The 12,214-nt window shown below is 45.9% G+C and overlaps 1 protein-coding gene across 2 annotated transcripts in view; it reads left to right on the top strand.

Annotated features, from left to right (window-relative positions):
• The window catches only part of JARID2 (jumonji and AT-rich interaction domain containing 2), a gene marked incomplete at its 5' end in the record, with an annotated part of 257,205 nt that overhangs the window by 181,630 nt on the left and 63,361 nt on the right, over positions 1–12,214 (top strand). For both annotated transcript variants that reach the window (XM_084257154.1, XM_084257153.1), the window contains one exon: positions 7,860–8,029. In XM_084257154.1, the coding sequence (XP_084113280.1) occupies positions 7,860–8,029 (170 nt within the window). The remainder of the gene's footprint in view (positions 1–7,859; positions 8,030–12,214) is intronic.

Below are 12,214 nucleotides of genomic sequence, written 5' to 3'. Positions count from 1 at the left end.
TCCCCATCCCTGTGTTTCATTCAGCGTCTAGAGACCCTACTTACCCCCAGGTTAGTGAACAGAAGTCCAGGTTTTGTGTTCTTGCTGTCCTTTTCTCTCTACCATTCGGACCAAGCAAAACTTTATAAGGATTTATCTTGAGAGGATTCAGCCCAAAAAAAAAAAAAAAAAATCCCTTTAGGTAAATATGGTTAATTGCAAACTTTTACTCTAAATAGCTGCCTATGTAACTTCATTAAGACAAGTGCTGCAAATATTTAACATCCTGTGGTTTTTTGGCATAAACTATTTCATCTGTTTATATGTAAAACAAGAAATGAGACCTCTGAACCCATCTGGCAGGATCTTCAGAAGGACCATAAAGCAGGCCTTCTGAGCCGCGGGGACTCCTCTTGGAGCCAGCCACCTCCCTTTTCTGTCATCGTCCTGTGTGATGTCCTCCCAACCTGGTGAAATATCCCGGGTTCCAGCTGCATGTGCGGTTGGGCGGTGAGCACAGGGGCACAGCTCCTGGTGGTAGCCTGGTAGGAGCCGGTCTCCGCTCGCCTCAGGTTCACTTGAGGATGTGTTTATTTTCTCTTTTTTGTACAGGATGTTTACAACCATCCTGTGTAGTTCACCCGCAACTGCACTTGCATTTGAATTTTGTGGGCAGCTTGCCCTGGGTCGGGGCGCTCCCCTGCCTGACCCCCCACGATCTGCAGCACGTGTGCACACATGCGCACACACACGCACACGCTTGTTTCTTTGAGTAGCTGCCAGGTTTGTAGTGTGTGTGTGTCTGGGGGTAGAATAGAGTGGGTAATTATTTTGGAGATGGAAACACAGGAAATTTTTTTTTGAATAGGCCTTTCAGCAAGTTGGCAAAGCTTCAGGGCCGGCTCCCACACCGGCACAAAGAGTGCAGCCATGCTGGTCATTTTGCATTTGCCAGACACAACGTGTCTTATTTTTTGAATGAACATTCCCTCCCCTCCCACCAATTCCTTGCCCGTTGTTTAGAATTGAGATGTAATCTAAATAATTGGATTTACCAGCTTATGTTTTTAATATTGGAAAATTGAGTTAATAAAGCGGTGCCTTGGCATACATGTCCCTCCACCAGGGACCGGCTGGACATTTCTTTGAAAGGCCCAGTCCCTCGTGCTCCTGCTTCCTCCAACTGAACTGTAACCTCCTCGGGTTTGTAAACCGTCAGAAATCCTGGGCAGAAATGGAATTTAATTAACCTAGAAATTGCTGTTGAGCCATATGTATGGCCGCCTGGAGATGGTGCGCGCAGGTAGCACTACCCTGGTTGACTCCGCGCTGTAGGCCTCGCCCCCGAGGAAACGCGGAGAAACAGGGCCACCCTCTTGTGAGGCTTCTCGTGGCTCACTGCCCAGGAAGCTTCTAAAAACGTGGTGCGGGGAGGACCGGAGGGGGGCACAGGGGGCCTATTACAAACAAAAATATTTGGCGGAGCACTTTGTCAGCTCATCAATGGGGTTTCTTTCCTGTTTTTCAAAACCAGCGTCCTCTTGAATCTATTACTTTCAAAGTAATGCTACTGCTTGTTTTGGTGGGGTTCTTTGTTCCCATAAAGGCATTGGACTCTGTGTGTATGTGTGTGTGTGTGTGTGTGTGTGTCTGTCTGTCTGTCTGTCTGTCTGTCTGTGTGTGTGTTTGGGTGACGTTTTAAATGATCAAGCAAAACTCTTTTTGGCTGTTGGCCATACCAGCCAACTCCAAAAGGGAGAAGGCTTGTGCGACCAAGCAAACAAATAAAACCCCCAAAACATTTTCTGCACAGCTTAGGTAGTGGAAAAGAGAAAGACAATGGACAGATCTTGCAACCTCCGCTTCCCCCCACTTGCTCAGGAAGCACAATCTCTGATAAGCGGTGGTCCTGTCAGTGTGGGCGTGTGGCAAGATCGTCCTGCTGTGGGCGTGTGGCAAGTAAATTGTGCATGTGGAATGCAACTGTGTGCCTGGGTGGGGGGTGCCTTGCGCTGAGCCATGCCTCAGAGCCTCAGCCAGACCTTCCTTTTGATGGGGACGTGACTCAGTGAACTATTAAGTGGCAGCTGTAGTGATAAGTGATCACATGAGCAGATGCTTCGTAAATTGCCGTGAAACCTATTCTTAATGAAGCCGAATTCCAGCCTACCTTTGGGTAGATTTATACCTGGAATTTTAGTGGCAGTAGGACCATGGGACTTACTTTTCCTATTGCTTTTGGGTTCATCCAGCTCTTTCCTTGGCACCCCTGGATTGCCGCTCTTTAAATTGTGCGATCCCTAGGGAAGGAGTGATGGGCTGCGGCGTTCACGAATGGTCTGGCCGTGTGGTGTTCCTGCTGCGCCCTGGTGGTGGCTATGGAGGGCTTGTCCTCTCAACCCGGTGACACCTGTGTGCAGAGGAAACTGCAGCAGAGTTTATCTTAGGCCCATGGGAGGCAGGGGTATGGAATTGTGAGAGTAGGTTTTTGGAGAGGTACTATGTCGGGGTGGTTCAGTCTCCATGAGAAGGGGACTTGGGAACGCAGACATGCAGTGACCGCCATCACAAGTCACAGGCCTGGAGTGTCACCCTCGCTGGATGCTGAGAAAAAGAGGATCCATCACAAGATAAAGGAGAGAGGGGGGTCCAGATGGAAAGAGCAGTCTTGAATAAACAAGCTTCCCTTCTTGCCTGTTTCTCAGGGTATTTATTTCTATGTAATGTGACACTGGGGAGATCAGTAAATTGACATGGATTGCAACACAATTTTTCCATTTTCTTTTCCTTTTTTAAAAGATTTATTTTATTTATGCATACCAGAGCTGGGGTGCAGGCCAGAGGTGTAGGGGGTGAGAGAACTCGCCAGAGACAGAGTGGGGAGCAGAACAGGCGGACTGACGCAATACACTGCTGAGGGGAGCAGCGGGTAGTCAGGAGAGGTCTGCTGTGCCATGTGGGTAGCTCCCTGGCTGGCTGGGGATCGAACCCATGCTGCATTGTCTGCAGATAGCTTCATAGTGCTGAGACTTGATCCCTTCCGCCACCAGGGAGGCCCAATTTCTCTATTTTCTATCACAATTTGCTTAAGTGGGATCCACGCCGGCAGGTATGAATTGAGGTGGAATTGGCATGGGGCCCTGGACCCAAGAGCTCGTAGAGAAGGGGCATACCTGGTGGACTCGCCCATGACCTCCCACCTGGGTGCAGAGAGAGAACTCTGACCTGAGCTCCCCGGTGTGGCTTCTGGTCCTGTCGTTATTTATCCCAAGCACCACACAGAAATAGTAGCCCACATCTGCAGTCTCTGAGTTTGCTGTTGGACTTTTTTAGTCCTTTGGTTCGGGCACATTTATACCATGAATGTTAGCGCCAGTGATGCTCAGATCTGAAACCACTTCCCCCCACCTTAGAATAGTCAGCACACTCTAAGGAAAATGTCACCCTCCTCGTATTTGCGCGTATATAAATACATTTACGTCTTCCTTGGCTGGTTTACGTTTACTCCATCTGTTTAACACGGCGTGTTGGAGAATTTGCTTTCGTTGGTCTCATGGAAGGTGCACACTGGAGAGAGTGCTAGGATGAAGGAGTCTTCTGTAAAGGGCAGCGCCTTCCTCCATCGGTTAATCAAATACAAACATGGCAGCGAGTCATGCTGCAGCTGATATGTCTGTGGAGGTCTGAGGGACAAAGGCCGTCTGTGTGCTCTGTATTCTGGCGTTTGTGCAGATTACCCACGGGAGCTCAGGGCTGTCCTGACTGATCAGACCCAGGGTTGCAAGACTCAGGAGCCCCACATTCTGCTTTTCCCCACACATGTTCTTGTTTTTCCAGAATTCAACCGCACCCTCTCTCCACTCGCAGCCCACCTTGATGCCGAACCTCCTTCATTCAAACATTTTCCTTTTAAGGCATTTTCAACTCTAGTAATAGTGTAACCGGGGTGGGGGGGGGTCCCCAGGGAAAAGGGAGGTTCCAGGTTCCCTGCCCCACCCAAGGGAGGGTGGAGCTGAGCAGGGAGGTGGGGTCGCTGGAGAGGAGAGTGAGGAGGAAGGGGAAGAGCTTTGGAGAGCCGGAAGGAGACCCGGAGGAGGCACATGGAGCAGAGACATATGGAGAAGCTGCGCTTGCTTCTCAGCCTTGGACTTGCACCAGGGACTTGGAGGACATGGAAGGCGACACTTGAAAAAGACGTGGGTGAGAGACCCGTGGGGAGATTGACAAGAGCAGCCTGGATTTTGACTTTGTTCTTTAATTTCCAGACTTGCCTGGCCCTTTCTGGCCCTTTCCTAACAGTCCCCACCAAGAGCTTCCTTAGACTCGGGGCAGGCTTTGGGGTCTCAGTGGTCCTGCTTTGGGCCAACCCTGTTTAGCTGGGCATTTACCCACGAGGGATGGGTAACTCGGGTGTTTACTTTGGAAACTATATTTTTTGTCTTTCCCTTCTCTTTATTGCTCACTAATGAGATTAAAGTTGCATTCCGGGTCTCCCTGGTGGCGTAGGGGGTTGAGCACTGCACTGTGAGGCAGTCCGGGGCTCTGCAGCACGAGTTCGATCCTGGGCTGGCCAGGGAACAACCCACATGGCGCAGTAGAACCCTCCTGGCTCTCCCACTGCTCCCCTCAGCAGTGTATTTCACTCAGTCTGCCTGTTCTGCTCCCCCCTCTGTCTCTGGTGAATCCTCTCACCTCCCCACACCTCTGGCCTGTGCCCCAGCTCTTGTATACATAAATAGATAAATCTTTACAAAATAAAATAAAGTTCCTTTCCATGAAAGGGTCTTACCCACCTAGAGTATGTTTTGTCTTGATGTGGCAGGTGGCAGAACCTATTTAAAACAGGCAGTTTGGGGGGGTTCTGGAGTGCCCCTTACCTTGCCCTGTAACTGTAGCATGGAAGCATTATTTCTGGTTAAAGTGTCAGTCAGTTGGTGGAAGGAGTGGATTCCCTTGCTTACTGTCAGGGGCAGTCAAGTTTGAGTGTTGGGGGGGCCTCTGCTCTGCTCTCTAACCTGTCTAGGTGTGCACTTTCTGGTCCTTCAGCACAGCTGGGCTCTCCGCTCACTCCCCCAATTCTTCAGCGATTTAAGAGAACATATACCCACTCGAGGGTGCTTACTCCAAGGAGTTGGCCACGTCATTCAAACTCTTCATTTGGGGCGGGGGGCAGAGCCAGGCCAATACCTTGGTAACCCTCCCGGGACTCTGCAGGATGAAGTGCCAAACCGCAGCCCAGCCCTTTCTGCAAAGGGTGGATATGACCAGCCTCTTTAAAACAAAATCTTGGTTTGTCTTGTTCTAGTTCCTTCTTTCATCTGGATCTCACAAATCCTTAGTCACTGGGGAGTGTCGCTTAGTCCTCTGAGCAGTCATTTATTTTACTGCCACTTTTTAATCAGTTATTGCCTTATTTTTCATCGTCTCACTGCGAAAGTCGTAAGGCAGAACGTGCCTCTTATTTGAACAATGGCTGGAGCAGTCATCTTGGAGGTTGGAGGTTGTAAAGTGTCTGACTGTGCCCCTCGGTCACCTGCGCTCCGCCCGGGTGTGCGCGCTGGTGGTGCTTGTGGCGGCCACGCCATCTTCCAGTGATGTGTGGCATTTGCTGATCTGGCTTTGGAAGAAGCAATAAACACTGAACATCCCTATTTCGGGAACATTCTTTTGATGTTCGGAGTGTGAATGATGTCCATTAAAATGCAGGGAGTTTGTTTCAACAGGGAGGCAAGCTTGCCTGAGAAGAGAAGCAGCTTGGTTGGCAGAGGAGGGGTTGTGCTGTTGGGGTCAGGCTATCTTGGCCCTGGGGCTGCCATGCAGGGGTGTCGACGCTGCTGTTTCCTGGCCCTTCCTCTGAAGCAGGGGTGCCTCGCGACTCCACTGCTGCCCGTGCCAGCGAGCTGGATGCAGAAATTGAGAGCGAGCACTTAGAAACTGAAGGCAGGTGGACCAAGTAGTTTTATGTCATGTTGAATAATAAATTTGAGCTTGTATTTTATGCCTCCTTAACCCCTAGACAATGTAAAGGGGAGACACTCCAACACAAAATGGATCCTCATTGCAGCTTGAGATGCAGCCATGCTATAGAGCCTCAAGCTCACCCTCTTCCCCCAGTTTGCTCGTCACCCCCCTGGGCCTCGTGGCTTCGCTCGCACACACTTCTGGTCTGTCTGTCTTACATACAGGCAGTCAGGTAGTTGCCAAAAAAACGGTTTCACATAACACGGGGTGGTGGTGTTCCCTTATTCCTTGGCCATATATAATATTTGGGAATTTCTGTTAAATGCATTTTGCTTTTTGCCTCTGCCTTGTTCATGTGGCTACTTCACAGTGCCAGTTCCTGCATTCGGAAGTCCTTTTGATTAGCTGCGATGTTTGTAGCTTTTTTTTTTTTTTTAAAGGACTAGAGGTTTTCCTGGAAGGAAGTAGTGGTCATACTGTCTCCTTTTTGATCTAACATCAATTCATATCAGAAATATTATCTGCAGCATACAGTAGTGTTCTTGTTGAAGGGTAGCACAGGCTAGAGACTAGGGAAGTTAAATTTGAATGTTCTGTTTTTTATATCCATACCCAATATGGGATATGTGTATTTTGCTGTAGTATTTTCTTAAAGTTTAGAATGCTAATTTAAATTGTTATGGTTCTTTGAGCATGAGCAGTTGAAGATACTCTGACTACTATTTTATATAATTCTAACGAGTTAAGAGAGTCTTGCAATATATCTGATTTGTACGTTGCAAATATATCTGATTTCTTTGTATTTCTTATTTAATACCCAAAGCAAACTTGGTTAGAGGAGGCATTATCCGTCCCATAGAGGGACTGATTCTGTTTTGATTCTGACCCCATTCGATGACCTGAGCCAGACGGCTGCTTTTTGGTTCTTTCCTGCCCTCAGATACTATTTCTGGAGCTTCTGCATGAGCAGAACTGGAAAGACAGTTTAAAGCTGCACACACACCAGATTCTCAGCCCCAGAGCTGAAATGAAGATCTGGCCACCAAAGAACTAATAGCAGGCTATTTATGATAAATGTCAGGATAGTTATACCTGATGTAAAAATGCATTAGTGTATTTACTCATGAGAGATAGAGTAATTTATTGGCTGTGGTGCTGGGGAAGAAGTCAAACAATCTTTTCACGATTCATTAGGATTCCAACTGATAAGAAAGAAAGCTTGTGTGAATGAAAGACGTCTAGTTTAAGGGAATCAAACTTGGGATTTGTAGACACTAAGTAGATGAGTTGGAGGCCAATATCTATGGAGGATTATAATGGGGAAGAGGCCTAAAAGGTGGATTGAGTCCTGGTTATCAGTGCCTTACTAATACTAATGCCCTTCAGTAACTGTAGGGCATTTATGTGGCTGAATTGGGCCCTAGAAATAGGGAGACCATGTCTTCTGGGGTACAAGACCGGGTCAGTGACGACAGCTGGGCAGCAGTGAACGGAGTGAGGGGAATTGTGTATACAAGTGACAGGACTGTGTAAAGCGTCGCCTGCCGTGTAGACGTGGCAAAGCAATTGGTTTCTGTTGTTGCTCTGGGGCTAAGTCAACAGCACTAATGCCACACGTCGTCAAGCACCACATGGGGATTTGTGAGACACCCAGTCAGTCACACATGCAGTCTGTGCATCAGCGTGTACCCATACACCTACGTGCTCATGGGGTATTTTTTGCGTCAGCCCTTAACCAAATTTATTGCCCCTTAAAGGAACTCAGTGGTTCATGAGTTTGGGAGATGCAGAATCTTAAAAAGAAAGACTTGGCTGGAAATAGTCTTTCCCCTTTTTGTGTAATGACTTTATTGCTGCATGCACAACTCTATCTTCGGATCTCTGTCTAATTTATTTTTAATTTTCTTTTGCTTTTACAGGCCCAGGCTGCAAGCACAAAGGAAGTTTGCTCAATCTCAGCCGAATAGTCCCAGCACAACTCCAGTAAAGATAGTGGAGCCATTGCTACCCCCTCCAGCTACTCAGATTTCTGACCTCTCTAAAAGGAAGCCCAAGACAGAAGATTTTCTTACCTTTCTCTGTCTTCGAGGTAAGACGGTGTTAACTGTTGTTTGGAAAGTCATAGCTCAGTGGATGGTCACGGTGCCCTGCGGTGTCCAGGAGTACGTGTTAGTACCAGTCTCAGTACACATCTTGTCACCCAGCCCGCCTTGGAGGAGAGGTTTCAGGGAGAAATCTGCTGATGTTGTGTTTGAGTCTTCATGCTTCTCTTTCTGTTTTCGTTTGACTCTGAAATCCTGTCTTAGTTTCTCAGGGCACAGTTTAGATACTATTTATTTGTAGAATTTGACTTCTCCAAACCACCCTTTTTGGAACCCCCGCCCCTAGGCCCAGCCATGCTGTGCCCTCCCCCCTCAGTACACATGGCTGACTTGCCCTTTGTTTTTAGTGTGTATGTTTTGGTGTGGGGCATTGTGGATGGGTCTCTTTGTCTCCCTTGTGTCTCCTCACGTCTGTCAGTATGATGCCCTGACGGAGGATTCACTCTGGGCTCAGCCCCTGCCTGTCCCACATTGGGAGAATTGGTTTACGCGTTCTGAGTGTACTGAACACATGTGATCAGGACCAGTAATTAACAGAGTACAAAGGTGAGGATAAAATCTTGTATTTTACATGATTTGGATTTACGTGGCCTTATTTGGGAAAGTATTTACTAGTGTAACTAAGTTTTCTAACATTGCTGAATGCTAGAAAAGATTTGCAAAAAGATTGAGAACATCTTGTGGAATTGATAATTGGAGAGGACATTAGGAAACAGGAGAGGGTCTTTGCTCTTGGTCATGGGAAGAGTAGAGGTTTGAGTTTCAGGATTACATACTTTTTAAAAAAAAAAGTTACATTCTGAAATAAGTTATAGCAAGATTTAAGTATAGTACAAAGAATTCTTTCCTAAACTGTGTGATTGGAAATACCTGGCTGATGCCCTATCACTCCATTACACATTAATGTTTATTTTTTAAAGTAAGGTCATTGTCTTTGATAAACATCAAAGCATGAAGTTCACAGTGAATATCATTTACTGGCATCTAATTCTCAGACTCCCATGGCAAATTGCTTCATGTGCCTTCGCGAAGTCTTAGTTCAGCACTAAAGGATCCAGTTCACATTTGGGCTTTGTCTTTAATTAGTGTCTGTTGAGTCAACTTCTCTGTAGTAGTTTCTCAGTCTTTGTCATGGACTCAGCCCTTGAAGATTATAGGCCAATTGTTAGTAGAATGGCCCTCAGTTTGCATTGCCAAGTGTTTCATCATCATTAGATTCTGGTTTTGTGGTTTTGAGAGTAATTATCACAGAAGTGATTCTTCATGGTTCTCATGGTATCCTGTTGGGTGATCCTTTTCTTGGTGTTTCTGCTGGTTATTCAGTTAAGGTGGGACTGTTGGGTTTTATCTGTAAAGTTATCTCCTTCAGTCTTTCTAATTTATAAGTGGTTTTTGTGGAGGTTCTTTGAAAGTTCATAATCCATTTCTCATTAGACTCAACTTCCTCATTTCATGTATCTGTAGAGACTCATTTCCTGTTTTATTCAAAGGGTTGTAATCTGTGGCCATTAATTTTGTTGTTGTTGTTTAGATTGTCCCAGTCTCATCAGTGGAGCCTCTTTCAGTCTGGCTTCTTTGTCTTTTTGACATGCCCCTTCCATCCTTCCATCCTTGCTTTCTGGCACAACAGAATGTTCCAACTCTTCTTGTACATTCCCTCCTTCAGCCCTGCAATCAGCAATTTCTCCAAGGAGCCCTGTTACACTTTAAGTGTCAGCTGGTCTTTAGAAGCAACATCTGGGCCTATGCTGTGGAGTATCTATCGTTTCTTACAGGAGCTCTGTGAGCATATCGAGGGTGTGCATGAAGTATATGGTATTTGCACGTGTACGTCACTCATTTAGTACATGTAGACATAGGTCTGTGCACATTAAGACCTGTGAAAACCTCCCAAGGTCAGTTTAACAACAAAGTATTCATTATGGCTTTGTTCCTTTCCATTAAACACTGAGAAATCTGTAATGCATTTGTTTATTTGATCACTTTTCCAATATAAACCACTTCCCATCTCTGGAGTGATGCCTCCCCTGTGTGGATTTCTTCTAGTCTCATTTGGTCCTGAAACCTCTCCAGTGGGGTGTGTGAATACCAGCCTCCTCACTCGTTTTAGGACGAGGGATGAGGAAGTGAAGAACTGAGGTTTATTTATATTTGATGTTGCAGATTACCAGTATTTCTCCCAAGAGTCCTTGGAGATTCCTAAGACATAAGGAAGGAGAGTAAACATGTCTGTTAGACATTTTCTAGCAACTGTTGATCACTTGACTCCCTTGGAGATAGGTTGGTGGTCCTGTCCTTATATCTCCATGAGGCCTTATATCGCTCCCTGATGAGAGGGTCTAGTGATTCTCAATTTTAAGGGTGAAGATGAAAAGGAAGGTGTGAAACCCTATTTGAGAGCAAATTTTGTGCTTGGTTGGCACTTGAAGTGGCAAGAGAAGAGAAGAGGTCAGAACGCCCAGCAGCAGCCATGAGGGTGGTAGCTGTGGGATGGCAGCATCAGTAATGGAGAGTAAGTGGTGCGAGATGGTCAGAAGAAGGAATTTGGGCTAAAGGAATCTTTGAGGATTCAACAGCAAGATGCGAAGTAAATTTCGGTGCTGTGACTCTTCTGTGACTTTGGTCATGCATGACTTTTTAATGCCATCTGGAGCTAAATTTAACCTTTGAGACATGATTTAACTTACTCTTCTTCAGAAAGATCCATTGCCCTTGTTCTATTAGGAAGTCAGAAAATGGCTGTGTTGATTAGAGAATGTAGTTATGAACGTTTTAACTGTGCGTGGGTGTGAGACGTAGAGAAGAATGTGTTTGTGTTATGCACACCTGTATAAATGTTATTTTTTAAAATCATATTTTCTGTGTTTGGGAGAGTCGGAGAGGAACGTGCTTAGAGAGGTGGCTCAGTGCTGAACTGAAAGGTATCGCTGGACAAAAGAGAATCGTGTCTTTTCGTAGCCACAATTTACCCCTTTGAGTTGCCAAGTGGAATAAACGTTTCATTAAGTGGAACCCAGGAGATGTTTAAAACATTTTGGAAAAATGCTCTGAGCTTTGGAAAGTTATTCCCACATTTATGAGCCTCACAATAAAATAGGTTTTGTTACTTAATTTTTAGCTGATACACAGTAAGTATTTGATGCTGAGTTTTGCAGTTTTTTCCTCATCCTCCCAAACTTTTAGATCTGAGGTATGGAAAGTGAGTATCATGTTTAGCTTTATTTAAAAATCATGTTGTTGTTGTTGTTTTTAAAGATATATTTATTTATGCATACAAGAACTAGGGCACAGGCCAGAGGCGTGGGGGGTGAGAGGATTCACCAGAGACAGAGTGGGGAACAGAACAGGCAGAATGACTGAAATACACTGCTGAGGGGAGCAGCGGGTGAGACAGGAGAGGTCTGCTGCACCATGTGGGTAGCTCCCTGGCCGAGGATCAAATTCAGGCCATCGAGGTGATAGTGCTAAGACTTAACCCCTAGGCCACGAGGGAGGCCCCTATTTGAGCATTATTAAAACTCATATATTGAAGTGTGTAAGAGTTAAACGGTGTAATGGTACTTGAATAACTTTGTTTTAAGTAAAGAAAAATAAGGTATCACACTTTTTAGTCATTAGAGTATTTCATGTTCCTCTTTGGAATGTCAACAGAAAAGATGGAGTGGGAGACCAAAAAATAAACTCAACCCCCACCCCCCATCTCCCGACACTCCCACTGTCCCCCACCTCCTTGCAGAAATACACTTGCCTCTAGTGGCTGTGTAGTCACCTGCCCCTGCGTGGGGGAGGGGGTGTTCTTGCCTTTGGGTGTGAGGCGAGATCAAGGTACTGGTGTGAGAAGAGTAGTTTCCTAAGCCTGGGTAGTGTACCCTGTTGAATCATTCGTGTTTGTGGGCCTTTGTTGATGAAACATTGGTAAGCCACACATTGAAGGTATTCTTTGCACACCCTCCTGCGTGTGCCCTGCCCCCCCCCCCCATAGAATTGAAATTTATCTTTATTTTTGCTGTCTGTTTTTTTTTTAAACAGTATCACAGATACCTGTTCCATTTTGTGAATATCTCATCATTTATCTAATTCCTAATTTACATTTAGATGTATTTCTAACTTCTTGATCTGAACTGCTGATGACGCATAGCCTCCACCAAGTTTTTGCCTCATTTGGAGTCTTT

Source organism: Talpa europaea (genome assembly GCF_964194135.1).
Source record: "Talpa europaea genome assembly, chromosome: 2".
NCBI classification, from domain to species: domain Eukaryota; kingdom Metazoa; phylum Chordata; class Mammalia; order Eulipotyphla; family Talpidae; genus Talpa; species Talpa europaea.
This window is presented reverse-complemented; position numbering and strand designations above follow the sequence as displayed.